Raw genomic sequence first — 11,698 nt, forward strand, 5'->3', positions numbered from 1 at the left:
GAACATATCAAAGTTTGATCTCTCTCTTCAGTTAGAATCATTTTGTCATCAGGTCAAGGAGACTTTTAAGTAGATCAGGGAGCGTGTTGCTTCTGAAACTGGTGAGAGTAAAAGAAACATGCATATTTCTCAAGTGCCAGTGGACAATCAGAGTCACTTCACAAGTTTTATTTGTTGACGGCTTTTATAAAACAAAATTCCCCTTGAATCAGACATCTCATAAAACATTTATAGTCTTGTGCATGCTAGTAATACATCAGGTTTCAGTAGACCAGTATCTGCAAAACCAGACAGTTGAGTTGTCAGGTAGAATTCCTGTTTTCTACTGAAGGGGAGGGAAACTCACAAAATTAAGGCACTGTCAAAACCCAAGCCCACAAATCATTTGACCTTTTGTACTGGCTTTCATCTGGTTGTATACAAGAATTTTTTTTAATTTTTAATTAACCATCAATTTCAATTCTGAACAGGGACACACACAAAAAACCCCCCACACGCTTTTCTTAAATCCTCCTATTTATATTCCCAGTTGCAAGATGAAAGCAGCAAACCTTATTGCTAGGGATGGCAAGATGCTGCTTAACTGAAAGCCCAGTGCTACATCCCCATGCACGCCACTTTCACCGCAGTGATCCCAGCCCTTGGATGATGACACTTTTAAGAACAAAATCAGTTATAAGAACAGCTTAAAACTAGTCTAAAAGCCAGTATTCACTAAGCAGAACATGAACGAACTGACAGACTCCTCCCTGAGCCATGCAAGGCATTTCATATTCTTCTTCACTCATTGGGCACAAGCTGCTTTCACAGACCAGTAGTCTGGCTGAAAGGGACCTACAAAGGATGATCGATATCTTCAGCTGGTGTGCTTTTATCAGTCCTTTAAAGTAGTTTTAATCGGCTGCTGTGGAATCCACTTCTTCAGCCTTTATAGCTTAAAAATAGAGGAAATGTTCCTTCCTGCATCCAGTGAGAGTGTTCAGGCTGTCCTTTAGCACACCAAAATCGCTGCTTCAAGCACAAACCAGTGTGTAGCTGTGGGCTTAGGGCCACACTTAGAAGTATCCAATTCTCTATATAGAGATCCAACATTTTAAAAAAGCTAGTTTCAGGTCCATGAATTAGATGCCCTGGCAATTATAAATAAATAGTAATAAATACTTATTTACACTCACACACCCTTCTTGTATCCCACAGGATTACAAACAAACCAAACCCATGCTTCTTCCCTAGTTAAATATGATCCGGTTTGAGGTGGGACACACTATTATTAACAACGTGCAGCAACGCTACACAACAGTTTAGAATAATAACAGTACCAATACATAGCACTCAGAGCATTTCACAGCTTCAAAGCTCTTGCAAACACAGACTTAGTTAAGAAAGTGACAATGTTCTATCCATTAAGAATCAGAAGGAACTTAGGTGAGAGAAACAGTTTGGCCAGGACACCAGAGTCGATGTCCTTATTGCATATAAAATGTCACGTTAATTGGAGATATGGCAGATGTGGGAGCTAGGAAAAATTAGATCAGGCTCATATGAGACCATTTAATTTCCTTGAGTATGAAATCCAATTTCCACAGTGATTGTGTCTAAACAGTTTGTTGTTTTGGTAGACATCAAAAAGGTCAGTGAAAACTCAAAGGAACTTACGAGTTGCAAGAGCACAAACCATTACCTCCATTCATAAAGAAACACAGTGCAAGATTTTACATCAATTGAAAATGCTGCATCATAATTGCTGACAGCTTGGGAACTGGCACCCACTTATCATCCTGGCACATATCTACAAATCCTTGAAAATATGATCAGAATAGAGAGACAGAGACCAAGAAGCAAGCAGCAGCACAGGGAGCACAAATGAAATTCAGGGACCCGCCTGGCAGTGCCCTGGCTTCCACTTCTCTGGAGTCTTGAGAGAGAAGGACTGGAGGATAAAGGAGGTCACAGGTGGCTTTGAGACTCAGCTCTGGAAGAATTTTCTTGGCCTATTTACTGTGTGGTTGCTTTTTTATTCAGCTTTTTTTGCTTTCCGTTTCCTTGTGCCTTCATTTAGCTCCTCTTTTGACTTTGCAGGAGGAGGAGGTGGAGGATGGGAAACCTCATGGGAGGCCCCATGCTGATCATGACGATGACTAGTGTGTCCACTAGAAACAGAGCCAAAGAAAACCGGGCAGATGAAGCTTTCCACTGGAGCAAAAGGTGAGGCGTGAGAGTGAGTCGCCGTCATGAAAACCTGCAATGCAACAGTGAATACTTAAAGATCGCATACACCAGCTATGAAATACTAATTAGTAAGGAGCATTCCACTTACTCCAGATAAAAGTCCCTATTGCTACATGACTCAAGGCTATATCACAAGGATCTTCTACCATACTGCCTATATGATGGAGAATTTAGCCTATAATTTCCTGAGCAGATCTTTCCTGGTATGTACAGCCAATGCCTTCAATAGTGGCTTAGGAAGGTGAACACCCCCGGTTTAAGTCTGTACCCTTTCTCTGGTTCTGTAGATTTGTTAGCAGCAAACCTGCTGTAAACTTACCTTGCAAACTATCATGAACATGGTGAAAAAGAAGATGAGGTTGGCTTCAGAGATAGGGAGCCAGCGAGTTTGTTGCAGAGTGAAGAGGACTGTGCCATACAGACTAGCCTTTGTAGGGCTAGAAGAGAAATAAAGATGTTTTCTAGGAGGTTTGCATCGTTTGCATCCAGTCCTGAATGGTTCTTTAAATTCCATTTTTGGTCCGACAGAGAATTTACAGGCTACCTACTTACAAGGACATATGAAGAATTTCATTGGTTTCTGGCTTCCAGACCCCACGCAGCAGTTGCTCCAAGTTAGACATCAAGGCAACGCCAGAACCTGTGAAACAGTAAAAGTGAACAGCTAGAACTGCCACACCAGAAGAGAGCTCTGCTGTCTTTTCTAGATCCCCAAGGGATAAGGAAAACCTAAGGGGAACAAAAGGTTCATGACATTCTTCCCAAATTTAAAAGAAGTTAGCATAAAACAACAGAGCAGGGCAAACACTTTCTAGACTTCCTATAAAGTGTTTCCTGATGCTGGGAAAGGGCATTTGCCTCTGTTCCATTTACTGATGCCCAAATGCTTGCTCCATACAAAAGCCGAAGGAAAACTGACTGGGCTGTTTCAACACTGATAGAACCCCCCTGAAAAGATACAGTCGAGGCCAGAGACAGCAGAACACAGGAGAAAGAATTCCTGAATTCTACACCCGTATTTGATAGTGACTCCAGTTCTTCATGCCTCCATTAAAGTTAGATGATGACTCAACTGACAACCATTCTGCGAGTACGAATAAATACCTGGGTTCTAGGGAACATGATTGATTGAAGCCAGCTGACCACATCCACGACCAGCCTGCTGGTCAGCCCTGAGCGATGTGGTCACCTTTAGCTTCGCTCACAGATTCTCCCGTCCCTCCCCACAGGGCTGGGTGCCTCCCTGCTGCATTAAGAGTATCTCGTGTTTCACCTTTGACCCATCCAGTAGCCATCATAATGAACCACCCGTGGTGGTAACGGTGATGAGCGTGGTGGACCCCAGCTGCAATTTTGCGAACTCTGACCACCTCCTTCATTGCCACAAAGATGAGCTTCATAGGCAGAAAGCTAACACACTTGTAGAAGAGGTTCATGGGACAGAAGAATATCAAATACCTGGAACAAAACCACAAAGAGTTTAAGGACCCATTTGTTTGTCCTGATCTGGGACGTATAGAGAGGATTGATTAAGAGTACTGTGCTGTTAGCCTGAATTACGTCAGGGAGAAGGAAATGCTGGTTCTGTCATGCAAAAGCACATACAACCCATACGCACCGAGGAAATTAAACTTGGAGTAACTGTGGTTAATTTGTGCACATTTCACTAGCATGACGAATGAAATGCCCCCAGATCTTCAGTGCGTGCCACTCCTCTACTATATGTGGTATCAGTGCAGTGCATGCTGCTTCTGCGGTTTGGCCACGGTTCAGCTGCAGCAGCTATGAATAGAAATGCCCGGCGATTGGACCGGACCCAACCCATATAATCAAAGCATTAGACAACTGGTCAGAGAAACTGGAAACTAGATCTAGGAATACAAAAGACTCAAAGACTACCTCACGGCACCTCTTCTTTCCCCAGTTAATCCAAGCAAGATAGTACATGTGTGTCACACAAACAGAATACCGCCCTTCACATCGGATGGTTTTGTACAGAGCCAGCGGTGTCTCATGCTTAATAAATTAGGTGAAGTGCAAAAGACTCACCAGACTGCTGTGGCCAGGATGACACTGGAGTTATTACTGAAGTAATCAATAGGCGATTCTCCAAGTAACAGATCAGCAAGTATGTAACTTCCAAAGCAGTGGAGCATAGCACAAAGCCAGGAGGCAAAAGGGCTCTTACGAGACATCTCCACAGCTCCTGTGAAGCAAATTCTAAATGAGAAGACGAATTCAGCAAATAAGCAGAAACTTCAAGACCCTCTAAGAAAGAGGCTTGCGGTGCATGTTCTCCAACAAAATAAGTCAAAGAAAAGTGCTTGTAAAACAAAATACAAACGAGTATTCTGTGAAACCTGAACAAGTACCAGATACTGGCAAGAAATGGTATGTGTGATCATAGCTTGCAGGCCCCCCATAAGGTTTCAAATGAACTGAGCCATTAGAAGTTTATGAATTGGCTAAGAGTTTATCTCCTGTATTTGCTGCTACTTACTGCTATCAGAAAGAATAATTTTCCCCTTGAAATCAATGTCTTTTTACAGTCTAAAAATAAAATGCATACTAGTACCATTCTCTCCATTGCTTCAACCTAGGTGCCCTCTAGAATTCATGAACAATCTGTTCAGCTCTTTCATTCATAAGATAACCTGTAAAAATAGAACAGTAATTCTTAATCTTTATTTGAAAGAAGAGGATTTGAGGATTCTTCCCTGCTCCTGTACTAGTTTGGAAATGCCCTCTGAAAGTACAACGAGATATTAAAACAGTGTTACTCTACTGTAACATTGTATTCCATTGCATTGGTAATACATTGTGGTCTCTTCCCACAACTTCCTATTGCTTTTTTTTTTATTCCTCTAGCTATTTTCCTCCACCTCTGTACTTCTTCAAGGAAGTCTCTCAACAGCATCAATTCTGTAAGGTTATTTCATCACCTTAAACTGCTCCAGAGTCCTTTGTGCAGCGTTTCAGATACCAAACTCTGTTCAGTAAGCCAGTAACAGGCAGTGAAAAGAGAGAATGCTAAAATGTGATGTCAACATTACTAACAGTAGCCTACCTTAAATAGCAGTAAGTGAATCAGCATATGCTAAAACTATGACTGCTCAGACTCTTCCATCCTCAAAGACATTTGAACCAACTGAAAGCACAGTGGGAGCGAGACAGCTGCAACAGCCATGCTATGAAGCTGGTTCTATAGGAACCTGAAGTTTAGCTTGAGGCTTAAATTTAGTAACACTTGTTTTTCTTTGGCTCCATGAAGCCATGCTGTCTCCAAGGAGGAAACAGGACATTACTGTCCTGACACTGATCTTCAGCATAGGAGCTGTGGGATGAAGCAGTGTAGGAATCCAGTGAAAAGTAGACCCCAGCCTTATCCAGTCCAAGTGGATTACCGGGCTTACATATTTTTAAAAGCTATTTTCATAAGGGTTGCCTGTTAACTATTCTGTTCAGGACTTAATGCTGGAAGACAGCTGTAAGTGATCGGGCCTCGAAAACCCAGCACTTCTGTTTACATGGAGTTTAAATAGAACAGTATGTAGGTTGTACAGCACAGAGATCTGACAACTTGAGGATTTCAAAATCATACCAAAGTGGATTTTTGTTTTTCCCTCAGTCATTGGGCACTTGCACTGAAACTGTTCAAAACAGAGCATGAAGAGTGTGCACGCTATCAAAAATACATAGAGAAGGTGGCATTCGGAGAAGACCAAGGCATAGTCAGACTGCAACAGCGCAGAAAGTGAAAGCTAAGATGCAGATCTATTGATCTTTACAAGATAAGCCCAAGAGAACAAACAAAGCAAGGTCAGTTAGGGTGCCTGAGAACAGGTTACATCACGGTCTGGAAGCTGGGAAAAAAACGAAGGTTTTACTGACAGCCTTTTTGTATATAAATAGGAGGAGAGTATTGCCACAAAAATAGAAAAGCCAAGCAACTGGGACAGCAGCAAAGAAGTGACTGGACTTAAATACTTCAGTGTGGTTGGAATCCAATCTTAAATAAAATGCAAGATTTTCAAAATCAGAGTAACTAGTTCTTGGGTTTCTTCTGCTTTATATTTAGACATGTGTCAGAACCTCTGAAAAAGCAATGCAGCAAGGCTCTCAGCCCTGAATCCTATCGCACACAGGGCACGGCGGCTGATTACAGCGAAAACCGAGAAGTACAGAACAGGCAGGCAGGATTACCTGTTCACGCACCAAAAAATGCCAGGTTTATGCCTCAGAAAACATGACAGGACTGTTACTGCCCTTCCCCAACGCGCCCGCACGGCCCCGTGTCATTCACCGCCCTTAAAAAGCGGTTTCCCCCCCCAACCCCGCCCGGCCCGGCCCGCCCCCGGCCCTGACTGACGGGGCTATTGCCCAGGCGGCCGCCGGTTCCCCGCCTCAGCCGGGCCGGGCGGCCAAGGGCGCGGGGCCGCACTCACCTGGCTCGTACTTGAGGTAGAGGACGGAGACGATGAAGTAGGCCGTATCGAAGAGCGGGAAGACGGGCAGGGCGGCGAAGGCGGCCGCCAGCTCCCCGAGCTGCAGGGCCCCCGCCAGCTCCATGGCGCCGCGGCAGCGGGCAGCGCCGGCCGCCCTCCCGCCTTCCCTCCCTCCGCCGCTCGCCCCGGCCCGCCCCCGAGCCCGCCTTCAGAGGGACGTCCCGGGGCGCGGCCTCCCGTCTAACGGGGCTGTGGCGGCAGCGGGAGGCGTGACCGGCGCAGCCCAGGCCCCGTGGGGCGGTTCGTTCTCCTGCCGCCGCGGCGGGACGGCGTCTGGACGCTTTACCCCCCCCCCCCCCCGCCCCGGTCCCGGAGCCCCCGGGGAGCGCAGGCGCCACATCGGTGTGAGCAGCGCCCGCCCTTTCCGCTTCCGCCGTCGGAGCCGCCGCCATGATCGGGGACCTGCTGCTCTGCGGGTAGCGGGGACGGGGCCCGGGGTACCGGGGGCGGCCCGGTTCGGCCCGTCCCGGCCGTGCCTGACGCGCTCTCTCTGTCTCTCCCTTAGGACGCTGCTGATGAACGCCGGCGCCGTGCTCAACTTCAGGCTGTGAGCGGGCGGCGGGGAGGGAGGGAGGGAGGGAGAGAGGCGCCGGTTTTGGGGGGGCCTTCACCCTACCTGATACGGACCCCCCCCCTTCGCTGTCCCGCAGGAGGAAGAGAGACACGGAGGGCTTCGGCGAGGAGTCGAGGGAACCCACGACCGGTAACGGAGGGGACCCGGGAGCCGCGGAGCGGGGTCTGGGCACAGCCAGCCTGCACCCTTACCCCTGGACTGCCTCTCTGCTCAGGGCTGTCTAAATATATACAGGAATGGGCGTTCTCTGAAGGAAATTCTTGGTTAAAGCATTTTCAAGGCGCCAAAGTACAAGTTTAACGCCATTTTGTTTGGATGTGAATTACTCTGTGGCTGGAATAACTGGTTTACTAAATTGCAACCTAAAATTTTCCTCCGTGATGTTTACATACAGGCATGGCAAACCTAACTGATCCCAAATTGGTGATTTGAGAAGAAATACAAAAATGTACATTTCTTTGTGCATTTTTGAATGTAGGTGCCTGTGCTACAGAGGTAACGTTCTGCTTGCAGCCCGATTTCCATTTTGGTGTGTATGCACGCGCATTGCTCCTTTGTATCTCTCCTTGCTGGTTAAAAGTGGCAGAAAGGCTGGAAACTACAACAGAGGGCTGTCCTTCCCTTTTTAATAGTGTGGCCTCTTTTTATCGTTTGTTGTTTATTTTGCCACATGCCCTTATGGGGATGCACTGAACGTAGCATGGATCGTTTACCTAAAACTTCAACTTTCAGTTTTTTGTTGTCTGACCTCTTGGGTTTTTTTTTTCCTGTCAGAGTTGCTTATGTTTTTCAGGCACTGTTAAAAATGTGACTTGTCACTGTATTAGGTGTTTTGCACATCGAGGGCTTCTTCTCTTGACTTTTAGGTGACAATATCAGAGAGTTCTTGCTGAGTCTCAGATATTTTCGAATCTTCATTGCCTTGTGGAATGTCTTCATGATGTTCTGCATGATTGTGTAAGTAATGCTGTGCAGCATCTTGTCATTTGTTTATAGGAAGTCGTGTATGTTGGGATTTTTCTTGCACATATATTTCTTTTCAGATCTCTTTCTCTCCCACTCTATTGTTCCAGAATTCCTTTTCATTTCACAGTTTTTTGCTAATGTGGGCACCTGTAGTGCATGAAAACCTTCTCTGCCAGCGTGTGAGTCATTCAGCCTTAGATATAGTGTTCCTTGTTGTGGGTTGCTTAGACAAAACATCATTTGGGTCAGCATTTCAGTTTAACTTTGGGGATGTTTTTCATTTTAGAGGGGAAAAAAACCCACCGAGTACTAGAATGGAATCGGCCTTGAGAACAGAGTCTACAAACAACAGGCTTTAGTTCTGATAGGCAGGCTAGCAGGCTGCTTTCCTTTCACTTGCGTAGCTATATGGTCTGATGTATGGGGGAGCAAAGCGGATGGCCAGATGTGCACTGGTGGTGTGAGCTGGAAGGGCATTGGCATGACTGTTCCCCGTTGTACCCGGTTCTCATCTACTTTTTTTCTGTTGCATCCACTAGGTTATTTGGATCTTGAAAGTCATCCACAAACATGTCTGTTAACTTGGAAGAGACTTTTGGCTGGAAACATAACTTTTCTATAAAGTAAAAGATTATAATGCTTTCAAAATACAGCCCTGGGATTGTGGCCCGTTCTTCGGTGCAAGCTCCTAACACGCTCAAGGGACAGGACACGTTCATCCTCTTCAGCCAGTCATGTAATAATACGGTGCATGCTGGTTCGCTTGCTGCCGGGGGGATTGAGCCTTTAGGCCCCTGAGCCAAAATCTTCAAAGTAAAATTATTTCGACTTTACTGAAATAAAGAGAACTTGAAATTGTTTTGCTAGGCTTAGAGTGCGGTACCTAGTGTGCAGGGTAGAATTGGAGCATGACTGAAGACCACAATCTTAAAACTCTGCATTGTTAAGTCACTCCCAGCTCTGGATGTGTCTGCTAATGTCACCATTGTCTAGGGTACTTGGAAGTCGCACTTGTTGATTCTCATTTTTATAAAGTTGAGCAAAGTATTGGTGTTACTTCTCACTGTTCCATTTAGTTTTGTTGGAGAAGCAGAAAAGGATGATGAAAAAAATGGGATTCTCACCTTCTCACTTCTTTTTCCAACAATGTCCTTTTTAAATTAGAATTTCAAAGATAAGATTTTTTTTTTTTTCCTAAGCAACATGTAAGGGATTTTGAATAGGAAAAATAGCAAAAATAATTCTATAAGCCAATGCTAAGGAATAGTTTTGGAATAACCTTGGATTTGGTTGAATAAAGTTGTTCTATTTAAGGGTAAAATATGTATTTGATGCTGTGTTCATTCTGTTACCGGAGAAATCAATTCAGTATTGGTGTGTTTTGAGAAATTGTAACTAGTCGTGTAATCGTGTCTGGATTCTTGTGTTATTTTTATTTATGTTAAGTTAGCCTCTTTGACCAGCGGCTTTTCCCCAGCATCACCAAGATCATTTAAGAGAGTGCAGTGCTGGGTTTCTTTTAAATCAAACTGTAAACTGTTAGCGGAGGTTCTTTGGCTTCAGTTTCTTTAGCTGTCTGACTGTTGAAAAGGAGAGAGAGAGGCCTCATTTAAATGATTCTGAGGCTCAGGTTTTAGCAAATACCTTGAATTTTATCTGGATGCAGTTGGGTAGTCAGACGCAAATGTTGGGCACTCGCAGCAATTTACTCGAGTCACCCTCTCTTGCATTAACTGAAGTTTTCATCTTAATGAAACACGAAAGGGGAAGGGTAGTTCCGCTCTTTTGGGGAAGGACAGTTTGAGGGAAGATGCCTTGCTGTAACGAACATAGAAAAATGTATGGAGGAAAGGATCCTTCAAGCGTGGTTTGAACTGTGCAGAAATACTTACAATCCCGCGTTAAATTTAAACATACTCCTTGTCTTGTCTGTAATTTCTGTATTTTATATTTTAACCTTTTTCTAATTCTTTTGAATGAGCAAAAAAAAGTAGCATGCTGCCTTGTCATGGCATCCAAACAAAAGCCAGTGCTTTATATAGTTCCTGGAAAACATTTTCTCCCTAATCTTCATTAAACCAAGTCTTCCCCTGCAATGTAAAGGTGAGGGTCACCTTCGGCCGTCACCATCTGTGCATGAGACGCCAGAGGCCCCTGGACTCGGCACCGCAGCGCTCAGGCTCTTTCGGACTCGGGGGGGTTTAATTCTAACTTGGAAAAATGGTTGATCCTGTGCAGAACTGACAGTCTGCTTCCTGAGCAACGCTTTGAATGCAGTGAATACAGGAAACGGAGGATGATCAAGCTCTACTGGTAAAGGAATACGGACAATTTTATCGCTCTAAATAGATTATGTGGCTTAAAAACATGCTGTCACCTCAAGATTTCATTTGTTCAAAAGAATAAAAGTTGTCATTCAGCTCCTAAGCGGGTTAAACTTTAAAAATTACTAGTTATTTTGAGCTGCTATTAAATACTTTGGGAAGTTTAAATGCTGGGCTGATCACTTACCCAGTGTGGTGCAGGATGCCTTTCGCTCTAAGTTTTTTGTTGTACAGCTGCTTTTCTACCAAGTCCGTTTTTGTATTACAAGCTTCTGAAAACCTGACTTGCTTTTTACTTGTGCTTTCTTCTGAATCAAGGAGACAAGAGAAGAGAGAAGTAAATACGTCTGTATAAGGAACTATTTGTTCAGGTCTTGTAAGGTTAACTTTCCAGGTGACGGCTGGAAGTTTGTAATTGTTGCCTCACCCGTTATTTTGAAAATAATGAAAATACGAAGTTCTGCCGCTTGGCAAAAACTTCTAGTCGTAGTAATTTTTTCCAGAACATGCTGGACTGTTCACACCTAAGAGGACCGTATTACCTTCCTGCGAGCCTGAAAGAAGGCACGTACCATTGCATTAGGCCTGCGATATCCGAGCAGCGATGGTTTATTGCCGATATTTATGCACTTCCGCCCCCCCTCTCCCCACGAGGCCTGGTCCCATCAGGCGTGCGGGGCCGCCCCTCGCCCCGGGCGGCCCGCGGAAGCGCTGACGGCGGGAGAGCGCCTCCCGCGCCGCCGGCCGGAGCACTCGGGGGCTGGCGCTCGGCGGGGACGCCGGGCTCGCCCCTCTCCCCTCCGGGCCGGGCCGCCCTGCTCTCCGCTCCCACCTCCGCCGGCCGCCATGCTCCGCCGCGCACGTCCGGCCGCCCCCGCTCCGCGCAAGCGCGTTCCCCCTCCCTCGCCGCGCAGGCGCGCCCCCCGCGAAGCCCACTGCGCAGGCGCGCTCCGTGCCCGCCGGTGCGTGCGGCGGGGCGTCAGGGGCGCGCCGTGCGTTACGGCGTCGGGCGTGTCCCAGGGTGCCCTGCGCGGGGCTGGCTCCTGCCCACAGTTGAGTTTGGCCCCGAGCGGAACAGTCGGGCCCGGCCCGGTCGCGCC

General features: G+C 46.0%; 2 protein-coding genes across 4 annotated transcripts; one reads left to right on the forward strand and one right to left on the reverse strand.

Annotated features, from left to right (window-relative positions):
- Window positions 1–152: 152 nt before the first annotated feature.
- TMEM38A (transmembrane protein 38A) lies at window positions 153–6,798 on the reverse strand. Of its 3 annotated transcripts, XM_050910761.1 has the most exons (7): window positions 6,675–6,706; window positions 4,805–4,883; window positions 4,279–4,435; window positions 3,503–3,687; window positions 2,782–2,869; window positions 2,549–2,666; window positions 153–2,239 (listed from the first exon to the last, which is right to left on the reverse strand). In XM_050910761.1, exons 3-7 carry the CDS (start codon window positions 4,422–4,424, stop codon window positions 2,015–2,017), a joined length of 762 nt encoding a protein of 253 aa, XP_050766718.1. In that variant the 5' UTR covers window positions 4,425–4,435; window positions 4,805–4,883; window positions 6,675–6,706; the 3' UTR covers window positions 153–2,014. The 3 variants fall into 3 exon arrangements, with proteins under 3 accessions (XP_050766718.1, XP_050766717.1, XP_050766719.1); XM_050910760.1 differs by lacking the exon at window positions 4,805–4,883 and having other exon boundaries at window positions 6,675–6,798; XM_050910762.1 differs by lacking the exon at window positions 6,675–6,706 and having other exon boundaries at window positions 4,805–4,908.
- A 265-nt stretch (window positions 6,799–7,063) lies between these two features.
- Window positions 7,064–10,882, forward strand: SMIM7 (small integral membrane protein 7). Its single transcript, XM_050910763.1, has 5 exons — window positions 7,064–7,150; window positions 7,240–7,281; window positions 7,385–7,437; window positions 8,175–8,265; window positions 8,814–10,882. The coding sequence occupies exons 1-5, from the start codon at window positions 7,125–7,127 to the stop codon at window positions 8,827–8,829; spliced, it is 228 nt and encodes a 75-aa protein (XP_050766720.1). The 5' UTR covers window positions 7,064–7,124; the 3' UTR covers window positions 8,830–10,882.
- The last annotated feature ends 816 nt before the right edge of the window (window positions 10,883–11,698 follow it).

Source organism: Gymnogyps californianus, chromosome 24 (genome assembly GCF_018139145.2).
Source record: "Gymnogyps californianus isolate 813 chromosome 24, ASM1813914v2, whole genome shotgun sequence".
NCBI classification, from domain to species: Eukaryota; Metazoa; Chordata; class Aves; order Accipitriformes; family Cathartidae; genus Gymnogyps; species Gymnogyps californianus.